Source organism: Macrotis lagotis, chromosome 1, assembly GCF_037893015.1.
Source record: "Macrotis lagotis isolate mMagLag1 chromosome 1, bilby.v1.9.chrom.fasta, whole genome shotgun sequence".
Lineage (NCBI taxonomy): Eukaryota > Metazoa > Chordata > Mammalia > Peramelemorphia > Peramelidae > Macrotis > Macrotis lagotis.
Genome location: NC_133658.1, coordinates 932,338,121 through 932,364,658, shown reverse-complemented (window position 1 = coordinate 932,364,658; position 26,538 = coordinate 932,338,121). Strand labels below are relative to the sequence as shown.

The 26,538-nt window shown below is 36.9% G+C and overlaps 1 protein-coding gene and 1 pseudogene across 4 annotated transcripts; both read left to right on the top strand.

Moving 5' to 3' along the window:
- The first annotated feature begins 329 nt into the window (after positions 1-329).
- On the top strand, positions 330-24,761 carry LOC141510181 (vomeronasal type-1 receptor 1-like). 4 transcript variants are annotated; one of them, XR_012474787.1, is made up of 4 exons: positions 330-1,037; positions 6,735-6,789; positions 21,552-21,618; positions 24,608-24,761. XR_012474787.1 is itself a non-coding variant. In XM_074220222.1 (3 exons), exons 1-2 carry the CDS (start codon positions 330-332, stop codon positions 6,768-6,770), a joined length of 744 nt encoding a protein of 247 aa, XP_074076323.1. In that variant the 3' UTR covers positions 6,771-6,789; positions 24,608-24,761. The 4 variants fall into 4 exon arrangements, 2 of the variants coding, with proteins under 2 accessions (XP_074076323.1, XP_074076322.1); XM_074220222.1 differs by lacking the exon at positions 21,552-21,618; XR_012474788.1 differs by lacking the exons at positions 330-1,037; positions 6,735-6,789 and adding an exon at positions 19,456-19,523.
- Positions 10,956-11,921, top strand: LOC141510279 (vomeronasal type-1 receptor 1-like; annotated as a pseudogene).
- Positions 24,762-26,538: the final 1,777 nt, after the last annotated feature.

Here is a 26,538-nt window from a genome sequence, read left to right as displayed (position 1 = left end):
ATCCATCCTTTCACTAGGAGTCAGTGCAGCAAATGGGATATCTGGACAGCCCATGGATAGTATATGGAGAGAATAAGATGCACGTGCCTGGGATTGTTTTGTTGGGGGAAAGGGTGTGATTCTGTTTATGCTCATGTATGTCCATGTGGATGTGAAATCAGGAAATTCTAAAGGCATTTGGCCACCAGCTAACAATTCATCATTCTTCCATCATTATCCTCACAGGTAAAATATGGACCTTCATTTCACTCACATGAAAGATTTTTGAATGATCTTTTTGGTCTTCTTTTGTGATATCTCCATCTATGCCTAATTAACACTCCAAGAACATGAGCCTATATAGCATAGCAATGGGGATTATCTTCTCATCTCAGAGTGGAGTTGGCATCTTTGGTAACTCTCTCTTTCTCTGCTGTTATGGTTTCACTTTATTCAGCAGCCACAGGTCAAGACCAATGGAACCCCTTTTGGTCCAACTTATGTTGTCTAATACCATAGTGCTCCTCTCCCAGGGATGCCCACTAGCACTCTTCCATTTAGACAATGGATACTTCCTGGGAAATGCAGGTTGTAAAATGTTATTTTACCTTCAAAGAGTTGGCCGGGGCCATTCCATCTGCACCACCTGCCTCCTGAGTGCCTTCCAGGCTGTCACCATCAGTCTCAGCCACTCTAGCTTGGAGAAATTCAAAGTCAGACTTCCAAAGTTCATCAGGCCATCATGTCTTCTCTGCTGGATATTCAACGTTATTGTAGAAATCAATGTGCCAATATACATAACAGTATTGAGGAGTGACAACAGCAGCCATGGAGGTGGATTGAATCTCCTTTATTGCTACATGGAAAGGGCACTTAAAGAGCTTACCCTCCTCCCTTCCTTTCGAGACATCTTGTTTGTAGGATGCATGGTCTTCACCAGTGGTTACATGGTATTTTTATTGTACAGGCATCATCGGAGAGTCCAACACATTCACAGCACTTGCCTCTCTCCAAGGACATTTCCAGAGATCAAGGCCACCCAAACCATCCTACTGCTGGTGAGCATCTTTGCTATTGCTTACTATATCAGTTGTGGCTTCACACTCTACAAAGTGTACGTGATTCACTCTGGTGCCTGGGTGGTTGATGTGACTACATTCATTGCATTGTGTTTCCCAACCATTAGCCCCTTTTTGTTGATTCACAGCGATACTCAAACCTCCAAGCCCTGCTGTGCTACCTGGCAGAGACCATGTCTCTAGTCTTAGAGGAGCTATCAGGATTTGTGAGTCAATTTGTAGTTTCTGGGCAAGATTCTTTCATGAAGATATCTGGGAAAGGCCCTGATTGAGCTACTCCTGACCCTGTAAAGTAAATCAAAATTAATCAGGATCTGTGGTTGTAGGAGATATCAATTTTTCCCAGCCCTAAATAGGTGGGACAGTAGAACCTTTCTGCCAGCTTTAGATTCATGTGCTGGCATTTCTAGTTAATTTCTATGCATAAAAGTTCAATAAAAAAGTTAAAATAAATAAATATATTATTAACATAATCTTTTCCCCTTCTTAAGCCATTTAGTTCTTCATGTTTAATTTTAATTTTAATTTAATTTTTAATTTTAATTGTGTAGTTCTAGCTGCTGCTTCTTACCCAGCATTCCTCAGGAGATAAGTAAGATGATCTGGACCTTCCATCCCTTTCAGGAGTAGACAATGATGTCTGGAATCTCCACAGTCAAAGACTTTAGTGTCATCAGTGAAGCAGAAAGACATATTTATGTGAAACTCCTTGGTTTTCTTGATTCTCCAGCAAATGTTGGCACTTTCATCTCCTGTTCCTCTTCCACTTCTAAAGTCAGCCTGTTCTGGTAGTTCTCAGTCCACATATTTCCAAAGTCTAGCTTGAAAAATTTAAATCTGATGTTTGGGCATGTGAAGGGAGTGCAAGTGCTTGGTAATTTGAATATTCCTTGACATTACTTTCTTTAAGATTGGTTTCTAATCCAGATAGCTCAACTGGAATTCCAGTCCTCTATTAGTCTGATTGCCAGCAGTGTTTCCTAAGGCCCCCTCAGCTTCATTCTCCAGGATGTCTGCCTCTAGATCAGTAACCACACCATCACGGCTATTGGTGATGTTAAGATGTTACATATATAGTATTGCCTGCCATGAATCTGTGTGGATCTGAACATTGAAGAGAGTCAGATTGAATAGAGATGTACACAAATGATCAGCATACAAGGTTGTGATGCAAACTCTATTGCTTTATTCTGGGATACTCAAACTTTTATAACAAAAACTTATCTCAGGACTGACAGGTTAAATGTGACTCTGCAGGGGGAGGCTAGGTGGAGCAATGGATAGAGCACCAGCCCTGGAGTCAGGAGGACCTGAGTTCAAATTTGACCTTAGACACTTAATAATTACCTAGTTGTGTGGCCTTGGGCAAGCTATTTAATCCTATTGCCTTGCAAAACAAAAATACCTGAGGAAGATTAAATGAGACCCCACTGCATAACTTCCTGGATTAATTTACAATGTTTATCATTAGAAGTCTGTGAATATTCCTTGATGCCACAGAATGTTTGAGGTCAGAGTTCACTGGTGAGCCAACAAATCCATTTAATGATTAAGAATACATGCATATCCCTGGTGGAAAAGTCACCAAAAATATGTGTAAATCACTTTCAGGAGCTGGCCCTTGACAATATAGTTCTTCTGGATATTCTTGATAGTACATCCTCATTTCTTCTGTTTGTCTTTTATCATGCCCATTTTTTGCATGATTCTTTCCTTGGACCTCTGATTCTCCAGGAGCAATCACTTGTCTTTCTCATGCTATGTTTGCTTCTATTTCTTTGCGTTGTTCATTTATGAAAACTTTATCTCACCTTGCAACTCTCTGGAATTCTGTAATCAGCAAGATATATCTTTCCTTTTATCCTTTTTTTTCTTCTTTCTCTTTCCCTTCCCTAGAGATAATAGATATATAGGAAATGTTGAGGTTACCAAGAATAGTAGTATAGAGGGAGAAGGGAAGAGGACACAGTAAAGAATTTGTAAGGGTGTGCTGGAGTCAACTCTAACTCACAAGAGTCAGTTATTGGTAAACTCTCACCAGACAAAAATTTCACTTTTCTTTGGGAGGTTTTTGGTTGCTGCCTCTTATACAATGTTGCAACCTCTGTTCAGAAGATCTTCAGGAACTCCATCTGTTGACTGGATCTAATCACTAAATCTATTCATTGCCTCCACTTCATAACCATAACATATGTTATTTAGGTCATAAGTCTGAATTTTGCAATCAGGAACTCATGACCTGAGGGGCAGCTAAGTGGCACAGTGGATAGAGCACCAATTCTGGAATCAAGAGGACCAGAATTCTGGGCTCTGAGACTTAATAATTGCCTAGTTGAGTGACCTTTAGCAAGACACTTAACTCCACTGCCTTAAATAAAGAAAATTAAAAAAAAATAAAAACCAGAAACTCATGACCTGATCTATGTAATGTCTATGGGACACACTATCACATATTGCATTAGTAATAAGTTGGATATAGTACGTGCAAAAGAGTGATTAGTCAATGGCAGCATATAGTTTGAAATCCAGAGGGATTAGCAAAATTGAGAAACTCTCATGAACCATAGGGGAAATTAAGAAAATAAAGAGTTTTTGAGGAATATATATATATATATATATATATATATATATATATATATATATATGTATATAATGATTTTGATTTTGTATATGTTGAGTTTCAGATGTCTCCTGAAAATCCTGTTTGAGGTGGGCAATGAGCATTTTGAGATAGGGGAATACTCATCAGGAGAAAAGTTAGGATTGGACAAATATATTTATGAATCAGTAGCCTAGAAATGGTAATTAAACTACATGAACTGATGAAATTACCAAGAAAAATAGTATATATATATATATATATATATATATATATATATATATATATATATATATAGAGAGAGAGAGAGAGAGAGAGAGAGAGAGAGAAGAGAAACGGGTCCAGGGTGTCTGGGAAATAATTCTAAGACGCTCATAAGAACCAATTGTAAATCTTATGCATGACCTTTTATTCCTCAGAAATAAGCTAATCCTACCTACCTGTGCTTCATTTATTTTGTTCCTGATTATTTAGATGAAAAAGTAATAGAAAATGTTAAAAATGTACTTTGAAACTAGATGTATGCTATGGAGCCCTTTTTTTCCAGAAACCTTGTTAAACACTTAGCAGCCCACTCCCTTAACTGAGGGTGTGGCTTAGATGAAGATTCAGAAAAGGAGACATAGAAAGAATGGTCAGACATGGAGGAGAGGAGCTCATCATTTACCATGTCAAATAGTGCAGAAATGTCAGCAATATGAAGATTGAGGAAAAAACACTTTAATAACAAAGTCATTATAATATTGGAGAGAGAAATTTAAGTTGAATGATGACATTGGAAACCAAATTATAGAGTTAAGGAAGTAGAGGTACCTATCATTGATGGTTCCTTCAAAGAAATGAGTCACCAAAGGCATGAGACTTATGGAAAGATAGTTATCAGGGACAGTCCAGTGAAACTGTCCATTTTCTTTGATCCAGTATTATGGGATCAATGTCAAAACTCCAGCCCCCATGCAAATTAGCAGAGGTTTTCCTTAAAATGGATGGCACTCTTACTCAGGACTTGATTGATTGCTCTAGAGAGCCAAAGGCTTGTGCTACTGGCATTACTTCCTGGTTACTAGAATCAAAAAGGCCATAAGGACCTCCAAACACTCTCTCTGATGCTTTTCTGATGGTTCAAAATAGATAATTCAGACTAGGGAGTATTCTCAGCAGAATTGACTCAAGGAGTCCTCAGTTTCTCTCTCCAATAGCCTTCTCCTAGTATGGGAAGATATTTTCTTCTGTTCTTTATTTAATAACAGACAAGACTTTCATTTTCACTAATGACAAACCTAAAGTATCAGGTGAAGAACTGACTAAGGACCTGCTCTTAATAATTGGTGTAGTCAGCAGGATTACAATTTAATGTGGTGGTTGAAGTGGACAATGGATGGCTCAGAGCAGCATGAGCCAGCCTTGCCCTTTAGGTTTCTGGTCATGATTTTAGTAATGGATGATTGCTTTGAACTTCTCTCCACTCTTGAGATTTTAGAAAGTAAATTGCCTTGAGGCCTTCCTTCAGGAGCCACATTGGACAAGAGATGGAAGGCCCAAGAGTCTCCATTGATCTGAGGAGCTCTGGCTTATCTTCTCAGGCTGGTCCTCCCAGAACCTCCATGCTAACCACTGTCCCCAGACAAACCAAATCTTACATTCTTCCTCTTCCAATTTGTATGATGCAATCATGACTCCCCCTTTCCCATTCCACCTAGACTTTTAAGTTTCCCTTTACATATTCTTTCCTCCTCTGCTAGAAAGTGTTTTCCTTGAGGCCTGAGATTTCTTTTGATCAAGCATTCAATTGATATTTGGTAATAAAAATGACAAAATACTCATAATTCTATGCCTATTTCTTTTGTCATCTGGACATGCACAGTCCATTGAGAAACATGCACATTTCCTATCCTCTAGACCACTGAGATGGTGCTCTACATTATCGCATATCTGGTGCATATACTGATTCTGGATCTTTTAATATGTGTGTGTCTATTAATCTAAGATGATTTCCTGGAACGTTTCTTTTTAAACTTATAACCTTCATTGTTATGTGACACATAAATAGAGGTTCCAACTGATTTGGAAAAGAATTGTCAAATTCCAGAGCTGGAGATGGAATGTAACCTGCCCCAAGAAGACATTCACTGGCCCCAAAGACAGTGGGGTTGTAGTTCTTCCAAACTGGGGAAGAAAGAAAACTAAAGGAACATCAGTTCCCATAAGGTGTAGTCAGGATTGTTCACCTATGGACATAGGGAAGGTTTGGGGAGGTTCTCAGTTAGAATGAGTGGAAGAGAATTGTGTCAGCAATGAAACTGTCTTGGGAATCTGCCAATCCTGTCTTTCAGATCATGAGAGATGCTCCCTAAATGACAAAGCTTAGAGCAGTGTGATTTTCTAAAAAGGAAAACTCAGGTAAAAGTTTTAGGAGAGTCACCCCCACATGACTGTTGTGAGGATCACATAAGTTTATATGATATGTTTAAAATGCTTTATAAAGCCTTTCCTGACATACAAATGTTAGCTAGGTACCAAAGTACGTACCACAGCAGACCTAGAAAAATACAAAAGTAAAAAAGGCTTTGCAGAAATATTTGAGGAGGGGACATGACTTGATCCCTTGTGAGCCTGAGCATAGTTTCTGGTATTCTCACATTGTCATGGGAAATAAAAGCCTGGAGCATGTAGGGTGGAACATCTTTGGCTAACTTCTAGGAGACCCTACCATGAGTCAATTTACAGCATGGGAGGGAATTCCCAGAGGGGAGAGGTCCCAGAACCAAATGAGTCTACAAAGAGCTGCTCACTGGTACATCAGGTTAACAAAGGTATTCCTCTTAGTAAATGGGATGATGAAGATAGTGCCAGTCAGATCATTCCTGTTCCAAAGAGGAATACACTCAGATTCAGAGAAAATAAATAAAACAAGATCAGAGCAGATCCTCCAGCCTGGCTTTCCTGACCTGAAGCCCACCACATCATGTGCTCACTCACATACCAGAGAGGTTGGACAAGTGTGTGGACAGAGAGCCTTCTTCACTAATATTGATGGTTTAACCTGATGATCCTTTCTGCTTCTTCATATACACTAGGTCTACTTCCTTCATTCAAACCTGGATCATCCCTGAAGGTGTGAGCAGGACCCAGGTATGACCCAGGTGACTGTCCATCTCATGTGTAGCGAAATTGGAGAGGCCCACTGTCCAACACAGATGGATAGCCTCAGACAACCTGGTTCCTCAATCATCAATGCTCCCCACTTGGCCCTGACAGGTTCTAACTCACAGCCTCTTTATATGGAGCTCACCAGAGAGTGTCTCTCCCAGCTGCTGTAGCCTCTGCCTGAACACTCATTACTCAATCCTAATTGCTGACCCTGATAGACACAAGGGGCCAAAGTTCCCAGAAACCCAAGGGACATCACTGATTCCCTAATCAGACGGTATCACTTCCCCTGTGGGTGACATGATTATCACATCTCTGAGGGGGATGAGCTCAGACATCCAGCACCTATAAGTGTACCCCAGACTGTCCCTGTCTGCTCTGAGGTGGCTGTCCAGGTGAGTGTGGTGTCTGACTCAGGCTTGTATACAAAGAAAGAGGTGGGGAAGGGAGTCTGCAGCTTCTGGGCCAGGCAGGTGGGGATGCTGTGTCCTCAGAAAGTGGATCACATCTCAGCAGGGGAGCCCAAGGGCAGGGAGATTTTCCTTCTTTTTCTCATTTTCCGGGTACGTGGTTGACACTGAGTGATCTCTGGTAGGAACAAGTTCAAATTTTATGAGACTATGGCCAGTTTCTCCCCACTGCTGTGCATTTTTCCTGACAATTTTTACCTAAAAATGAATTATTATCCCCAAATTTTAATTATATTTGTCAACTGCATAGCTATTATATTTATTTGCTGCTATAAGTTATATGTCCATTCTTTCCATTGGTCTACCTTCTGCTTTCTTAGTCACACCCAGATCATTTTGGTCACTACTACCTTATAATTTAAAATCTTTTACTGCTAAATCTTCTACCTTTACATATTTTTTCATTATTTCCTTTGCTGTATTTGACCTTTTGTTCTTTCTGATGAATTTTGTTATTTTGCTAATTCAGTAACTTTTTTTGATAATTTAATTGAGTGACATTGAATATATAGGTGATGTTCTTTTTGGTATATTGCCCATGCCTACTCTTGAAGAATTAAAATTTTTCCAGTTATTTAAATATAATTTTATTTTTAAAATGGTATTTTGAAAATGTTGCTTCTATAGTTCCTGAGTTTCTTTTGGCAGGTGTGCTCCCAGGCATTTTAAGTCATTTTAAATTGGTCATCTCTTACTATCTCTTTCTGGGCAATCTTGTTGGTGATGTCTAGGGTGCTGATTTGGCTAAAGCTATTGTTTCAATTAACTTTTTCATTGAATCTTTGGGATTTTCCAAGTTTACCATAATATCATGTGCAAAGGGATATGGTTTTATACTTCCTTCCCTATTCTGATTTCTTCTATTTCTTTTTTCTCTTATTGCTATTTCGAGGATGTTTTTTGGCAGGAAAATGGGTTTAAATGACTTGCCCAGGACGGCTGGGTGACATAGTGGATAAAGCACCAGCCCTGGAGTCAGGAGTACCTGGGTTCAAATCCAGTCTCAGACACTTGATAATTACCTAGCTGTGTGGCCTTGGGCAAGCCACTTAACCCCGTTTGCCTTGAAAAAACCTAAAAAAAATGACTTGCCCAAGTTCACAGAATTGAATTTGACCTCAGATCTTCCTGACTCCTAGGCCATCACTCTATCCACTACTCCACCAAGCTGTCCCTGTTATAATCTCTTGGCTAGTATTTTTGTTAGAATTTTGTATCTGTATTTCCTAATTAAATACTAAATTGGCTATCCCAAAAATTAAAGGAGAGATGAATTATAATACAGCATAGAAAACCCCATTAAATTAATAAATAAAAGTAGGAGTTGCATTTATAAAAAAAGCAAATAAACAATTGGAAAAATTGATTTTTGAAAACAGAGAAGAAAAACCAAATCACTGTTATCGAAATAAGGTGAATATTCCACTAATGAAGATAGCGATTGTAAGGAGGTGGGGATTTTTTGCTCAATTCTATGAGCATAAATTTAACAATTTAAGTGAAATGAAACAATAATTATCAAACATAAAATTGCCTAGATTAGCAGAAGAGGAATTTGAATGTCTAAATTGTCCTATTCTAGAAAAAGTAATTGAACAGATCATAAATGAGGTTCCTAAGAAAAAAGCAACAATACCAAATGAATTTACATGTGAATTATCTATTTGATAATTTAAAGATCCACTAATTTAAATATTGAAAAAATTAGTTGAAATAATACGCAAAGAATGATTCCTACCAAACTCCTTTAATAAAATAAAAAATGTTATATCTATACATCTGTTTGCATGCATACCTATGTTCATAATATGCATGGATTAGATGAGATTCCCAATGTGAGCATTTTATTACAATAATTAATTTATTTTAAGCCTTGGAAATCAAGAAAATGGCCCTGAATATCTTAAACTTCTCTTCATTTTAGATGGGCTTATTTGAAATGAAAACTCTTGAATTCAGTCAAAATCACTATGAGCTCACAGTTAGCCAATATTCCTTACATTTAAACAGCGGTTGAGTTCTCTGTGTAACCTTATGAATATTCTAATTAATTACTGATGTCTTTGCATTTCAGAAATTTCAATGAACAAGAAAACTTTGGGTACAAAACAAAAGATTCTGTAATAGTTTCTGCAGCTAGACAAACATTGGGTGTGGAATTGGAGAAAGTCAACTTTGGGGGTTCTTTCCCTCAGACTAGATCCTCCCATCCATGATGTCCACAGAATCAAGGACTCTTCTGGATACTTCTTTCTCTGCCATTGCCTAGTCCTTCCTTTCCTTTAGGTGTGTTCCAGCTTCTAGAATCTAGACTTTCAGTCTTTTCTCAGATTTATAAAATGGCTTTTCCATTTTTATAAAAATTGACTAGTGTGTGAGACAAGTCTCTCACAAAATTACTTTGACTATCTCTAATTCAAAATATTATATAGGCTCTGTTCACAATGAGATCTAACTATGTGATTCAATAAACAAAAACCTGACAGTAGTGAAGACACCAAAGACAAATGAGGTGATCTTGCCTTCCATTTACATGTGCCATCTAGCTATTTAAATGTGGCTCATGGACTGTATAGATAGTGGTCTCTTAAATCTAATTTGCTCCTCTCCAAGGAAGACTGTCATCTTGACCTAGGTGATTGCCAGTTCTTAGCTTAGACTCATTGACTTGTTCCCCCCTCTCAAACAAAAGCACCATTAAAAAATATTGAATAATGTTGAAATCTGCTCATCCAAATGTGAATCTGTGAAACCTTGTTTATAGTTTTACTGTTTGGGATCCAGCTCCCAAGAAAACATGTCTACTAACACCAATAAAATATTGAGACAAGAAATTAATAATTCTTGCTCTGACTCCTTGCTGTATGGAGCAGTTGTTCCTGCCTCTCATTTCTCAGTACTTATTATTCAGTTTAAAAAAGATCCTCCTATTACTGATCCCCATGGATGAGAAAGTCATGTTCCACTGTTCTAGCCTGTTCCTTTTCTAAAAATCTATGTAAGAATCAGCTCTGAAGGGCTTTGGGACTTCAATTAGCATTTTAACAGTCCCACAGTATGCTTTTAGGAATGAGCTCTTTAAAGGGAAGAGATCAACTGACAGAACAGAAAGGCTCTTTTCATCAAAGGGGAAATTCTCCCAAGGCTCTAGGGAGTCCAGATAAGAACTAACTTCCCCCAAATTTTTGTCTTATTATCTATCTCGTTGCCCAAGAACCACATGTGTTCTTTGTGAGTTCAAAGCTTTTATTCCCCATACTTTTCATCAATGAAAAGTCAATGGTACTTTCACAAATTTTGAATTATCCAAAACATCCTAGATTTTATTGGAAGCCCAGTTATACATTCTTTCAAGAGGAGTCTGTGTAGCAAATGCAATATTTGGATAAGCCATGTGTAGTATATGGGGTGAATAAGATGGATGGGCATGGGATCATGTTTGGGGAAAAGGATGTGATTCTGTTGAAGCTGATGTATGTTTATGAGGGTTTGATTGCACTCACTTGAGAAATTCTGAAGGCATTTGGCCTCTAGCTAACAATTCATCATTCCCTTTCATCACTATCCTTACATGTGAATAATGGGCCTTCTTTGCACTCACCACAAAATATTTTTGAATGTTCTTTTTTGTCTTCTTTTGTGATATTTCCATCTATGCCTAATTAACACTCCAAGAACATGCACCTATATAACATAGCAGTGGGGATTATCTTCTTATCTCAGACTGGAGTTGGCATCTTTGGAAACTCTCTCTCTGCTGTTATGGCTTCACTTTGTTCAGCAGCCACAGGTCAAGACCAATGGAACCCCTTTTGGTCCAACTTATGTTGTCTAATACCACAGTGCTCCTCTCCCAGGGATGCCCACTAGCACTCTTCCATTTAGACAATGGATACTTCCTGGGAGATGCAGGTTGTAAAAGGTTGTTTTTACCTTCAACCAGTTGGCCGTGGTCATTCCATCTGCACCACCTGCCTCCTGAGTGCCTTCCAGGCCATCACCATCAGTCCCTGCCATTCTAGCTTGGTGAAACTCAAAGTCAGAATTCTGAAGTTCATCAGGCCATCATGTCTGCTCTGTTGGATATTCAACATGATTATAGAAATCAGTGTGCCAATGTATATAACAGAATTGAGGAGCATCAAAAGCAGCCATGGAGGTGGATTGGATCTCCTTTATTGTTCCAGGGAAAGGTCACTTGAAGAGCTTGCCATCTTCCCTTCTAGATATCTTGTTTGTAGGATGCATGGTCTTCACCAGTGGTTTTTCATGGTATTTTTATTGTACAGGAATCAGCAGAGAGTCCATCATATTCACAACACTTGCCTCTCTCCCAGGACATTTCCAGAGGTCAAGGCCACCCAAACCATCCTGGTGCTAGTGAGCATCTTGGTTATTGCTTACTGTATCAGTTGTGGCTTCACACTCTACAAAGTGTATATGGTTCAGTCTGGTCCCTGGTTAGTCATTGTGACTACATTCATTGCATTGTGTTTCCCAACCATCAAGCCCTTTTTGTGGATTCACAGAGACACTCAAACCTCCAAGTCCTGCTGTGCTCCCAGCAAAGTCCTTGTCTCTAGTCTTAGAAGAGCTGTCAGGGTTTGTGAGTCAATTTTTCCCTCTCTGAGCAAAATTCCTTAGTGAAGATTTCTGGGAAAGGTCCCAACTGAGCTGTCCCTGTCTCTGTAAAGAAAGTCAAAATGAATCAGGATCTACGGTTGCAGAAGATGTCAATTATTCCCAACCCTAAGTATGTGGGACAGAAGAACCTAAAGAAGTACTTACTAGGAGTAGAGGCCTTTATTATCTTCTACTGTTAGCTCTTCCCTGCCTGACCCCAAAGTCTCTAGCCAGCATCATCAGATGTTCCTTCTGCCCCAACAGTCTGCATTTCACTTATCTTTTCTCCATTTATTCCTCATATACTATCTCCCATCTTCATGCTTTTGCACTGGGGAAAGATTCCTCACTTCCTTATACTGTCTCTTTACCTGTATTCATAGGGTCTCTCTTCATTAATTTTTCATTTGTTTTTAATTGATGTTTTATTTTTCCAAATGCTTATCATGAAGGTTTTTTCAACATACAGCCATATGTATATGGCTATTTTTAATTTACAAAATTTCCTTCCATTGTCCCTTCCAACCCCCCCCCCCCCACTTCCCACATCAATGAGCAGTCAGCTTAGTAACACATTTGTGTTAAACATGATTACAGATTAGTCATTTTTGGTATGAGGAATTAAGATTAAAGAAAGAAATACATAAGAGATTTTTTGAAAGGTGAATGCTGTATTCATCAGATTAAAATTTTTTTGTTTTTTTTCCTCTAGACGGGGAAAATAGTATTGTCCATAGCTGGTCTAATGGGTTGTCCTAGTTCTCTGAACTGCTAAGAGAAGCTGCATCCATCAGGCCTGATCATGTAATTCTTTTCTTTCTTCTCTAGAGTCCGACCATTTATGGTTCCTTTTAGAACAATAATATTGCATGTTATTCATGTAATATAACTTGTTTAACCATTCCCTAATGGATGGGCATCCCCTCAACTTCCAACTCTTTGTCACTACAAAAAGAGCTGCTATGAATATTTGGAACATGTGGGATGTCTCCTATTTTTCATGTTTTCTTCAGTTTACAAGCCTAGTAATGGTATTGCTAAACTTGCTAGTGTTTTTAATAGGAATTTTTCAGCCACTATTGTGATAATCTTATGGTTTCTGTTGGGTTTTTTTATTGATATATTCAATTATGTTGAGTGTTTTTCTAATATTGAACCATCCCTGCCTACCTGCAATAAATCCTACCCGATTATGGTGTATTATTCTAGTAATAACTTGCTGTATACTCATTGCTAAAATTTTATTTAAGATTTTTGCATCAGTGTTCATTAGGGAGATTGGTCTAATGATTTTCTTTGTTTTGGTTCTTCCTGGTTTAGGTATCAACACCATGTTGATGTCATAAAAAAAATTGGCAGAACTCCTCCTATATTTAAAAATAGTTTATGTAGATTACGAATTAAATGTTCCTTAAATGTTTTGTAGGATTGATTTGTAAATGCATCTGGAAATTGGGGGGGGTTATTGATGATTTCATCAATTTCTTTTTCTGAAATGGGGTAATTTAAATATGTTATTTACTCCTCTGTTAATCTGGGAAGTTTGTATTCTGGTAAATATTCATCCATTTCATTCAGGTTACCAAATTTATTGGATTACAGTTTGACAAAGTAGCTCTGAATTATCTCTTTAATTTCCTCCTCATTGGTGGTTTGTCCACCCTTTCCATTTTTGATACTGGAAATTTGGTTATCTTCTTTCTTTTTTTAATCAGATTAACCAAAGGTTTATCTATTTTATTGACTTTTTCATACAATCAACTTAGTTTTATTTATTAGATCAATAGTTTTCTTGCTTTCAATTTTACTAATCTCTCCCTTGATTTTCACAATTTCTAATTTGGTATTTAATTGGGGATCGTTAATTTGTTCTTTTTCTAGCTTTTTAAGTTGTATAACTAATTCACTGATCTCCTCTTTCACTATTTTATTCATATAAACATTTAGAGATATAGTTTCCCCTCAAAACTGCCTTAACTGCATCCAGAAATTTTGATATGATGTCTCATTATTATCATTTTCTTGGATATAATTATTGATTATTTCTATGATTTGTTATTTGATTCATTCATTTAAAATGATTAGTTTTGGGCCTCTCTTTCTGTGACCCTTAATTGCATGTAATTTTTATTGCATCATGGTCTGAGAAGTATGCATTTTTTTATTTCTGCCTTTCTGCATTTGATTATAAGGCCAATTTTGGTATAGGTGCCATGTACTGCCGAGAAAAAAAGGTATATTCTTTTCTATCCCCTTTAAGTTTTCTCTAGAGGTCTATCATATCCAAGTTTTCTAAAATTTCATTCACCTTCTTAATTTCCTTATTGTTTATTTTGTTATTAGATTTATCTAGTTCTGAGAGAGAGATTATTATTGAAGTTTTGCTGTCTATGTCTCCTTGTAATTCACTCAACTTTTCCTCTAGGAATTTAGAGGCTATACTTCTAAGTGGATACATGTTTAATAATGATATAGTTTCATTACCTATGGTGTCTTTTAAGATGTGGTAGTTTCCTTCCTTATCCCTTTTAATGAAATTTATTTTTGCTTTTTTGTGTTATCTGAGATCAGGATGGCTAAGCCTGATTTTTTTTTACTTCAGCTAAAGCATAGTATATTTTGTTCCATCCTTGTACCTTTATCCTGTGTGTATCTCTCTGCTTCAAATTGTTTTTTGTAAACAACATATTGTAAGATTCTGGATCTTAATCCAATCTGCTATCTGCTTCCATTTTATAGGACAGTCCATCCATTCACATTTACAATTAAGATTATTAATTCTGTATTTCTCTCCATGTTCTCTTTCCCCATTTTTTCTCTTTCTTTGCCTCTTATTCCTCCTTAGCAAAGTTTTACTCCCTTTCCCCTTTAACTTTATTTTAAAATTTAATTTTCACTTAAACCTTTGTCTTCTCTTTTATCAGTCCCTTCTTCCCTTATCTTTCCCTCCCCCACCCCCTCTTCCCTGTAGAATAGAATAGAATTTATTTATTTATTTGTTTATTTATTTAATGTAATGGGCTTAAGTGACTTGCCCAAGGTCACACAGCTAGGTAATTATTAAGTGTCTGAGACACGATTTGAACTCAGGTCCTCCTGACTCCAGGGCTGGTGCTCTATCTATGTGCCACCTAGTTGCACCCTAGAATAGATTTTTAAACCCAAGTGGGAATGCATCTTATTCTCTCTCTGGGTTAAATCTATTGAATAGAATTTACTCAGTGTTCACACCCTCCCTTCTTTCCCTCTAAAATTATAAATCTTTGTGCCTCTTCACCTAATGCTATTTATCACGCAAGTACTATTAATCAGGCATCATCAGTCACAGTTTGATTAATTGATTTCTTGAAAAGCTCAAAGTGTTATCAAAGTACTATCACAGATTGATTGATTGATTAAATGATTGTTTGATAAGGAGCATTGCCTCAGAAACACTAAGTACCCCCCCTCTTCTGTCTTGTTGGAAGTAAATTTTTCAAGTCTTGAATTACATCAAATTATAATCATTTTTTACCTTACCCCCTTTTCAAGTACCCTCCAAGGACTCAACAATCCTTATGAGCCAAAGTATCATCCAAAGCCAAATCATTTCATGAACTATTTGTACCTATTTCCCCTAAGCATACTTTCTCCCCCCACCCTAGGATATTTAACTATCTGTCTTAACAAAGTAGGAATTAAGTCCACCCCTGATTTAATAACTAAAAGAATCCCAAAAGGCTCTAAAGGTCTCACTTAAGAACTTTACAATTGATTGCAAGCTATGAGAGACACAAACTTGGGACTGCCCACTTATGATGCCCTCAGAGAATGTGCTAAGCTTTGTGAGCACAGCAGAATTAGAGTAGGTCAAAGAAAGCTGAGACACTTAAGTTTAGAGTAAAAACACCTGCTTTTCATTAAGGCTTTTTTGTCTCAAACACAGTGATGTCATCTTGGACCTCTTCAATGGAGAGATAAGATCCAACCATAACCATATCCTCTAAGTTTGATCCTTTGGTTATCCTAAGAGAAGTACAATTCTCAGTAGTAATAAGTGTACATTCCTTTTAGGGTTGTATACAATTTGATTGTCTTGACTAATATTTGTTTTGTTTTGCCGATTCCCTTTTCATTTACCTTTTTTCTGAATCTCTTGAATCATGTATTTGGCAATTTAATTCTCTGGTCAGTTCTGGTCTTTTTGTCAGGAAATTTTGTAAATCTTCTATTTTGATGAACATTCATCTTTTCCCCTGACAATATATGCTGAATTTTGCAGGGCAGTAAATTCTGGGTTGTAATCCCAGGTCCTTTTCCTTTTTGCTGCTTGCAGAATTTTTGTTTTTATTTGAGAGTTCTGGGATTTGGCTATAACAGCCATTTGGAGTTTTTATCCTGGAGTCTCTTTCTGAAAGGTTCTATTTATTCTTTCAATGGCTAAATTGTCTTCTTGTTCTAGCAGATTTGAACATTTATTCCCTGATAATTTCCTGCATGATGTTTTCCAGGTTTTTTTAATATATATATATATATATATACACTTTCTGGTCATCCAATATTTCATAAATTATCTCTCCTGGATACATTTTCCAGGTTGTTTATTTTTCCTAAATGGTACTTTACATTTTCTTCAATGTCAGCCTTTTTATTTTGTTTAATGGAATCTTACAGTGTCATAGATTCATTGGATTCTATTTGTTCAATTCTAATTTTTAGAGTTTTATTTTCTTCAATTAGCTTTTGTGTTTCCTTTTCTAGTTGATTATTTTTACTTTTAACAGAGTTGGTTTCTTTGGTCAATTTTTCATAATTTTCCTACATGACTCTCATTTCTTTTTTCCATTTTTCTTCTTCCTCTCTTCTTTGGTTTCAAAGTTCTTTTTTAAGCTCTTCTATAAGCTTTTGGATTTGAGTCCAATTTATAGACTTTTTGAGACTTCCCCTGTGAGTAATTTTTCACTGATTTTCTTCCTCTGACATGAAATTATTATCATTTTATCTGCAAAGTAGTTTTCTACAGTGAGCATTCTTTTAGCTTCTTTGCTCATCTTTGCTATTTTAGATCTGCTCTAGGGTATGGAAGTATAGATTGAAGTTTTTTATGCTGGGACTGGAATCTTATCCCTGGCTTGTTGTTGGTCAGAATGTTGCCTCTATGGCTTTGGCCTTGCCTTTGCAGAGATTTATTTCCTGATTAATCTCCAGGTTCTGCCTATGCAGTGATTTGTTCCCAACCCAGTCCTATCTTTTGCCCCAGAGTTCCCAGGATTCAGACTTTGGTTGGGGTTGAAATCCTCCCAGCTGACTTCCTATCTAGGATCTCTGCTGTCATCGAGCTGTTGGGACCTGGACTGTGCCGTAGCTTAAAGTCTCCTCTCTAGTCTTACTTGGCTTTTCCCCCAAAGAGAAAGAGCTACATTGTATATACTCCATATCTACCACTGAAAACTTCTTTGTATCTCCTTTTTTTCTTGGTTGGGATCTGTAGTTTGAATGTCAGTTCAGAGACTTCATTTATCTTTGGTTGGGAAAAGCTCCAGGAGCATGTTAGCTTCACACTGCCATTTTGGCTCTGCCCCAGAAGTTTGGGTCTCTTTTCTTTTAGATGAAATTTAGATATATTCAATATTTTCATTTGCTTAGACATTCCTCCTATATATAAACTACCTTGTATTTAATTGCTTCAGGTTTACTTGTATTTATTTGTTTTATGTTTATGCTGCAGGAATTTATACAAGTCCTTACTGTTTCCTCATTACAACATAAGCTCTTTGAGTTCAAGGAAAGTTTGGGTCTTCATACTTGTAACCCCAGCTCCTAGTCAAGAGTATGACACATAGTAGTTACTGAATACATATTGATTGATTGGTTGTCCTGAAATGAGTAAGTTGTCTTTTTTAGACCTTCCTCTTCACAGCTATTTTTTTGCCCCAATGATATATGGTAGATCAGATCTGTATGACAATGAGAAGTGTCCTTTACTGAAAAGAACTCTAGATTTGGAAGGAGAAGCTCTGGGAGTTCAAACATTCTCTAATTAAGATTCAGTATAATGTCAAAATATATATATATATATATATATAGCATCTCTTTTCATAGTGGTGAAGAATTGGAAATTCAGGGGATGTCCATTAAGTAGGGAATGGCTGAACAAGTTATAGTATAGGAATGTTTTGTAGCACTAGTGTTCTATATGAAGTCATGACTGACTGAACTTTAGAAAAGCATGGAAAGAATTACCTGAAATGATGCTGAGCAAAGGGAGTAGAACCAAGAGAACATTGTACACATTAACAATATTTTGAGTTGATCGATTATGATGGACACAGCTCCTCTCAGCAGTTCAGAGATGAATGACAATCCCAGAAGAACTGTTATAAACAATACCATTCATACCCAAAGGAAAAAAGAAATCCAGAACCTGAATATATATATATATATATATATATATATATATATATATATATATATATACTAGATTCACTTTTTAAAATCTTCTCTTATGTTTTTCCTTCCTTTCTCATGGTTTTCTTTTTTTCCCCTTAGTCCAAATTCTTCTTGCACAAAATGACTAGTATGTAAATATGTTTAACACAAGTGCACATGTACAACTTTTACCACACTGTTCACTTTCAGGGGTGGGGGTGGGAATGGGAGGGTAATAGAAAAATGTGCACCTCATGAATTTGCAAATGGATGAATGTTGGAAAACTAACATAGTTTATGACTGGAAAAATAAAATAAAATATCCAAAAATGAACTCTGTGAGGTAAGCATCAGTTGACTGATGGAATCACAATTTCTGAGAAACTATGCCACCAAGATTCTGTTACAGTTGGTCCTCATACTGATCAGCTAACCCAGGGGTGCTTGTGATCTGGAGCAGAGGCAACAATAGGCACTTTATGACTTAACTAGAAAATGCCTTGAACCATTCCCAAAATGAAAAGAGGCAACTCTCCACCTTGGCTAAAAAGGAAACCACATACAGTTTCCTTTCTTCAAAGCAAAAGAAACATTTATGAACCTGTTAGGACAAGCAGCACAGAATTTTCTTCATTGCAGTTGTTTCTTTTTGTTGTTGTTGTTTTTGCAAAGGCAGTGGGGTTAAGTGACTTGCCCTGAGTCTCACAGCTAGGTAATTATTAAGTGTCTGAGGTTGGATTTGAACTCAGGACCTCCTGACTCCAGGGCCAGTACTCTATCCACTGTGCCACCCAACTGCCCAAAAAGGAAGAGTTTTGATAAAAATATAATGATTTTGGTTTTGTACAAGTTCAGTTTGAACGTCTACTGAAAATTCAGTTTGAGATGTGCAATGGGCATTTTGAGGCATGAGAACGAATTTCAGGAGAAAAGTTATATTTGGATAAATATATTTGAGAATCAGCAGCATAGAGATAGTTGTTGAGTCTGCTAGGAGGGAACTCAGACACACACCAATGTGATGCATAAGCTGGTTCGTTTATTGATCACAGGATACATACTTTTATACTCTTCATTTACGTAACCACTTACATAAGCGTTTTAGCAAGCACTTTTTCACATGCATTTCCTTGTGTTTGTCTTAGGTGAAGGTTTTGAGAACCAAACAGTGTTTTGAGAACCAAAGTGCAGAATGTTTTGAGAACAGTGCAGAAGGTATTTTCTCAGAATGTGCTTTCTTATCTGAGCCCTGGAGTACATCTTGTTAGCTCAGACATGTAGCTACTCCCTTATCTAAGCTCTGAAGTACATCTTACTTGTTAAGGCACATAACTGTTTCTGTGTTAACCCTTCATAACCTTTGGCCTGAAGCACATATGATATCACAGAGAGTAATTAAATATACAGGAGTTGATTAGATAACAAAGAATAATGGTATAGAGAGATGAGAAGAGGTCCCAGGATGGAGGATTTCAAGGTTGTCCTGGAGCCAACTCAAACTAGCTTATAAGTATTGATTATAAATCTTCAGCAAGACCTTTTATACCCCAGAAATAAACAAATGCTACATAACTCTATTTGATTTATTATGTTGCTGACTCTTTAGAGGAGAATGTAATAAAAAAAAAAGGTTAAAATTATAAAATGAAATAGGAAGTATGCTTTTGAACCATTTTTTCAGGAGCCTTGTTAAACACTTACCAGTACTGTCCTTCTATCAATGTGTGACCCAGATGAAGATTCAGGAAAGGAGTCTAAAATGAGTGGGCAGACATGTAGGAAGAGAAAGAGAGAGTGTCCCCAAGAACATGGAAAAGGAAGGGAGAATCAAAGAGAATATAATTTAGTGCTGAACATTGCAGAAATAACAAACAATATGAGGACTGAAAAAGACCATTATAGTGAAGAAGTCATTAATAATGTTGGAGAGAGGAATGATGTGATTGAAAACCAGATTGTAGCAATAAAAAAATGAAAGAAAGGAAAGTATTATTGATGGCTTCTTCAAAGAAATTAGCCACAAAAGGCATGAGTCTTATGGGATGATAACTAGCAGGGAAAGTTCAGTGAAACTGTCCTTTTTCTTTGACTGATAAAGAATGGGATAAATGTCAAAGCTTCTGCCTCTATGCCAGTTAACACAATTTTTCCTCAAAATTGCTTAAACTCTTCCTCAAGATTTGGTTGCCCCAGGGACCTAAAGGCTTTTGCTACTGATATTACTTCCTGGTTACTAGAATAAAAAAGTCCTCACTCAGATTATTGGTTGATGTATGAAAATAGATAACAAGGGAGTATGCTCAGCAGAATTAATTCAAGGAGTCCTCAATTGCTTTCTTTCTTGAATAGCATCTTTTTTTTAGGTTTTTGCAAGGCAAACGGGGCTAAGTACCTTGCCCAAGGCCACACAGCTAGGTAATTATTAAGTGTCTGAGACCAGATTTGAACCCAGGTACTCCTGTCTCCAGGGCCAGTGCTTTATCCACTACTCCACCTAGCCGCCCCGAATAGCATCTTTCAATTATGGAAAGTCAGTTTCCCTCTGCTCCTTATTTAATTTCATTTTGCACAATTATTAAACCTAAAGTATCAGACAATAGAACTCAATCAGGGTCTGCCCTTACCAATTGATGGAGTCAGCAGAATTGCAACTTGATGTAATGGTAGAAGTGGAAAATGGATGGCTTAGAGCAGAGTGAGCCAGCACTGGTCTTTATGTTTCTGGTCATCATTTTGGTGATGCGTAAAGAGATGGTGGATGATTTCTGTAAATTTTTCTCCACTCTTGAGATATTACAGATTAAATTCCCTTGAAGCTGTCCTTCAGGAGACTCATTGTATAAATGGCAAAAGGCCCAAGAGTCTCCAGTCACATGAGGAACTCTGACTTCTCTTCTCAGGCTACTCCTCCCAGAACCTCCATGCTAACCATTCACCCAGACAAACTATGTCTTCGGTTCCCTGTGGTGTCTGCTCTTCTTCCAGTATTCTGTAAATTCTACCAGATGTCAATGGCTTTCTCACCCTTTCCCACTCAGCCAGGACTTTTGAGTTTCCCATTATGAGTTTTCCTCTCCCATTAGAGGGCATATTTCTTGAGGGTTAGTATTTCTTTCTGATTATCTTTAAATTCCCAGCATTTGGCAGAGTGTTAGGGTATAGTAAACATTCGATAGTTATTTGACAATACCAATTGTGAAATAATTTTATGCCTATTTCCTTTTGTGTTCTGGAAATGCACAGGCATCTGTGAAATGTGAATACTTCCTATCCTGCAGGTCACTGAGCTGGGTAGGCACTGAAGTGGTCTGTAAGTGTTGCTCTGCATTTTAGCATATCTGTTGTATATATTGTTTTAGCATGTATCTTGCCTATATTGCTTCCAGATCTTCTTATTTTTCTTCATGTGTTAATCTAAGGTGATTTCCTGGGCTGTTCCTGTTTAAATTTTTCACTTTTACTATTATACGACATAGTGTAGTTTCCAACTGATTTTGAAAATTCCCATATGAAACGCTAAATTGATATCCTATAAATTAGAGATATTAATATAATGGAGTGTAATAAACTCCATTTAAGTTAAAAAATTAAACTCAGAGCTGCATTTATAAAAGCAAAATAAATAAACAACTGGAAAATTTGATTTTTGAAAACAGAAAAGAAAACCAAATCACTAGTATCAAAAATAAGATGGAATATTCTACTAATGAAGGTCAAATTAAAGCACTTATGAGGTTTTTTGCCCAATTATATCACAATAAATTTAATGATTTAAGTGAAATAAAAGAATAATTATGTTATAAATGGCTCGAGAATACTTAATCCAGAGTGATTAAAATATTTATTAAGATATCTTAACAAAATGGCACACCTCTCTTATGGTGGAAGAGAGAGGCAGGGAAATCCCAAAATTCAAACTCTTTTATGCACTTTGAAAGGCTTTGTTCCTGCCCCTTTGTGCCAACCATAGGCTGGGGTCACAAATCTAATGGATACATTGGTTCCTTTACATTCCCCCCACCCCACCCCCCTGCTCATTATACTACTGTGCAAGAACAGCTAGAGCTCCTTGAGCATGTGCTAAGGACAAGGTCAAGACTCTAGGTTAAGTGAAAAGCAGGTGGGTTTTTTTAGGGTTTTTTGCAAGGCAATGGGGTTAAGTGGTTTGCCCAAGGTCACACAGCTAGGTAATTATTAAGTGTCTGAGGTCGCATTTGAACTCAGGTACTCCTGACTTCAGGGGCGGTGCTCTATCCACTTCTCCACCTAGCCGTCCCAAAAGCAGGTGTTTTTTGATTAGTTTTTGATCAGATTGAGGTTACCTGCCCCTAAAACAGATAATATAATGTAATATAAATTTACAATCCTCCCTTCACATTCTTGTGGAACCTAACACCCACATTTTCCTCATAATTTCCCCCTTTATAATAAGAACTTGGGGTTCTACACATTATTAGCGATTTCGTGCTTGAATAATCACAATCCCTTGTTATTGACATAACAACTGACTTTTCTTCTATCAAGATTTTTACTTCCTCATTCTGAGAGACATGAACTTGTCCTATTTTTGAGGTTTGGTGGGACCACATGTCAGCTTTCTGATTATCTTTTACTATTTGCCTATTGATAGATTCAATTTACCACAAACTCCTCCTTCTCTAATCAACAGATTTGTTTGCATGGCTTAGCCAGCCAGCAAGTCCAAGGCCCTAGTTATTTGATTGGTAATTGTTTCTACTACAGCTTAGAATCTAATTAGAATATAAATTGGGGTTCCATAGCCCCAACTCCCATCCTGTGCCCAGGTAGGAGGCCCTTAAGTCTAGATAACATCTCCCTGACCGACTCTTTGGACAAATGGGTGTAGGCAGTAGTCCCACAAATCCAATAATGTCCCCTTAGTGCTAGTTGGTCTTCCAGGAATACAGTTTTCTGTTTTCCAGCAAATTGATAATACTGCTCATCCTTAACTTCCAAGGGATCCACTTAAATAAACCATATAATCATCATGATAATAGGTACATTTCCAAAGTTACTATACCTCCTTCCACTGGCAAGTTTTTATACCATTTTCTTTAGATAGGTCTTCCTGCTCCGAAATTGATCAAAATAAATCCCTGATTTTGTGCCATTGGACCAGCCCCAAGAATAACTAATATTTATCTAGTGATGTTCCTTGAATTATTTTTCTTGCAAATGGCCATTTAAACACTTTCCTTGCAAGTTCACAAATTAGATTAGCAAAAGAGGAAATAGAATAAATTCCCCTATTTTAGAAAAAGTAGGGGCAGCTAGGTGGCACAGTGAATAGAGCACTGGCACTGGAGTCAGGAGTACCTGAGTTCAAATCTGACCTCAGACACTTAATAACTACCTAGCTGTGTGACCTTGGGCAAGCCATTTAACCCCATTGTCTTGCAAAAAAAAACTAATAATAAGAAGAAGAAATAAGAAAAAGTAGTTGAACAGATCATAAATGATATTCCTAAGAAAAAATCAACAGGACCAAATGCATTTACTTGTGAATTGTTTCAAATATTTAAAGATTCATTAATTTCAATGGTGAAAAAATTCATTGAAATAATAGGTAAAGAATCAATCCTATGATACTCCTTTAATGAAAAAAAAATAATGGTACTGATATCCAAACCAGGAAAAGTAAAATCAGAGAAAGAAAATTATAACTAATTTCAGTTATGAATATGAGGGTAGTAGTGGTGGTGGTGGTGGTGGTATTGTGACATATCAATAAAAAGATTTTTGGATCATACTACCTACTTGGGGTAACTAAGTAACTCAATGTTTAGAGAACTGGGTTTGGAATCAGACTCATTTTCATGAATTCAAATCAGCACTTATTAGCTGGCCTTGGCCAAGTTTGCCTCAGTCCCCCATCTGAAAAGGGCACTGCAGAAGGATAAGGAAAACCACTCTATTATCTTTGTTAAGGAAACCTCAAATGAGATCACAAATCCTGCACAAACTCCACAACAAAATGTGGTCTTTCAAAAACAGAATTTGGTTCCTGCAGTGTCCCAGAGTGAGCGTAGTTTCTCACTCTGATTCTTTTACTCTTCCCAGTCATGGCCATACCCCCACAAATGGAAAACATTATTTTAAAAGAAAATACATTTCTTTCTGAGACTACTTAACTCATATGAAAATTGAATATAGAGCTAAAAAGAAATATGGAAGGTGAAGGAGAGTGAATAATTTATAACAATAATGAGAGAGACAGGGTAGAAGTTTTCCCATTGTAGACCATGATATACAGTTTTCTGTCTATTTTCTCTTAATAGATCCTTCAAAGAGGCAAAAGTCCTATTGTGACATGTTGCAGGCTGAGGTAAAACATCTAGAAGTACAAGGAGAAGAAATGGGAATCCTTTTGAAACTCTAAGTCATAAATATCCAATGTAATTCCATATTTCAACACTCTAGAAGTTTATTAAAGAAGCCTGGACCTCTCATTTTAATTCTTTAGTTCATTTTTTTCCCTAAAATGGAGTTCATTTAGAATTCAGTTTCCTCCAATGATCAATGTTGGAAGGGATGTAGGAAATCTGGGATACTAATACATTGTTTGTGGAGCTGAGAACTCATCCAACCTTTCTGGAGAGAAATTTGGAACTATGTCCAAAGGGCAATATAAATGTGCATAGCCTTTGAACCAGCAATACCACTACTGGGCCTATGCCCTAAAGAGATTATGAAAAAAGGTAAAAACATCACTTGTACAAAAATATTCATATCAGCCCTGTTTGTCGTGGCAAAAAATTGGAAATTAAGTGAATGTCCTTCAATTGGGGAATGGCTTAATAAACTGTGGTCATGGAACACTATTGTTCTATTAGAAACCAGGAGAGATGGGAATTCAGGGAAGCCTGGAAGGATTTGCATGAACTGATGCTGAGTGAGATGAGCAGAACCAGAAAAACACTGTACACCCTAACAGCAACATGGGGATGATGATCAACCTTGATGGACTTGCTCATTCCATCAGTGAAACAACCAGGGACAAATTTGGGCTATCTGCAATGGAGAATGTCATCTGTATCCAGAGAAAGAATTGTGGGATTTGAACAAAGACCAAAGACTATTACCTTCAAATTAGAAAAAAACCCATTATCTTATTATGTAGTTTTACTATCTCATACTTTATTTTTCTTCCTTAAGGATATGATTTCTCTGTCATCACATTCAACTGAAATCAATGTATAACATGGAACCAATGTAAAGACTAACAGAATGCCTTCTGTGGGGGGTGGGGGGAGGGAAGCAAGAATGGGGGGCAAATTGTAAAACTCAAAATAAATAAAATCTTTCAAAAAAGAATTCAATTTCCTCAATGGTTAAGCTGGGCAATTTCTATTTTTTGCAAATAGTAATCCATTTAACATAGATTATGAGATTATAGGCATACAACTGGGCATATTAGCTCCTAATTATTGCTTTAATTTGCTCTTTAGTCTTTTGAGTTTTGATACTGTTAATTTGGTTTTCTTTCTTTTTTGTTTATCAATGAACCATAAACCAGCTCTTAGTTTTATTAGTGATTTTCTCATTTTTCAGTTTTATTGATCTCACCTTTGATTTTCAGGATTTCCAATTTCCTATTTAATTGGGGATTTTTAACTTGCTCTTTTTCCAGATGTTTCATTGATGTGCTTAATTCATTGATTTGCTCTTTCTCTATTTTCTGGATGAAGCATTTAGAGAAACACATTTTCCCCATGTGTACTGTTTTGGTTGCATCCCATAAATTTTGGTGTGTTCTCTGATAATTGCCATTCTCTTTGATGAAATGATTTATGGTTACTACATACATACACACATACATACATACATACATGATTTACTCCTTAAATGACTCATTCTTTAGCATTAAAGGAATAAATTTCTACTCATTTTTGAATGTCTCTTTCCTTGGCACCTTCTTAAATGTCATTTATGTTATGTCATGATCAAAAAAGGATTATTTACTATTTCTGCCTTTGTACCTTTGATTGTGAGTGGTTTTGTGCCCTAACACTTGGATAGTTATGCAGGTGCCATATACTCTTGAGAAGGCATATTCCTTTCTATCCCCCATTTAATTATTTTCCAAAGTCTATCGTATCTAGTTTTTCTAACATTTTATTCACTCCCTTAACTTCTTTCTTGTATATTTTGCTGAACCACATTTGCTGGGCCTCAGTTGCTTATTTTTCTGAGGTGAAAGGCTTCCTGA

Bases quoted from the DNA above. Each gene is read 5' to 3' on its own strand.
- LOC141510181 (XM_074220221.1), top strand. From the start codon at position 330: ATGAGCCTATATAGCATAGCAATGGGGATTATCTTCTCATCTCAGAGT. The intron at 1,038-24,607 runs GTGAGCATCTTT...TTCTCTTAATAG, and splicing joins CCCAAACCATCCTACTGCTG to ATCCTTCAAAGAGGCAAAAG.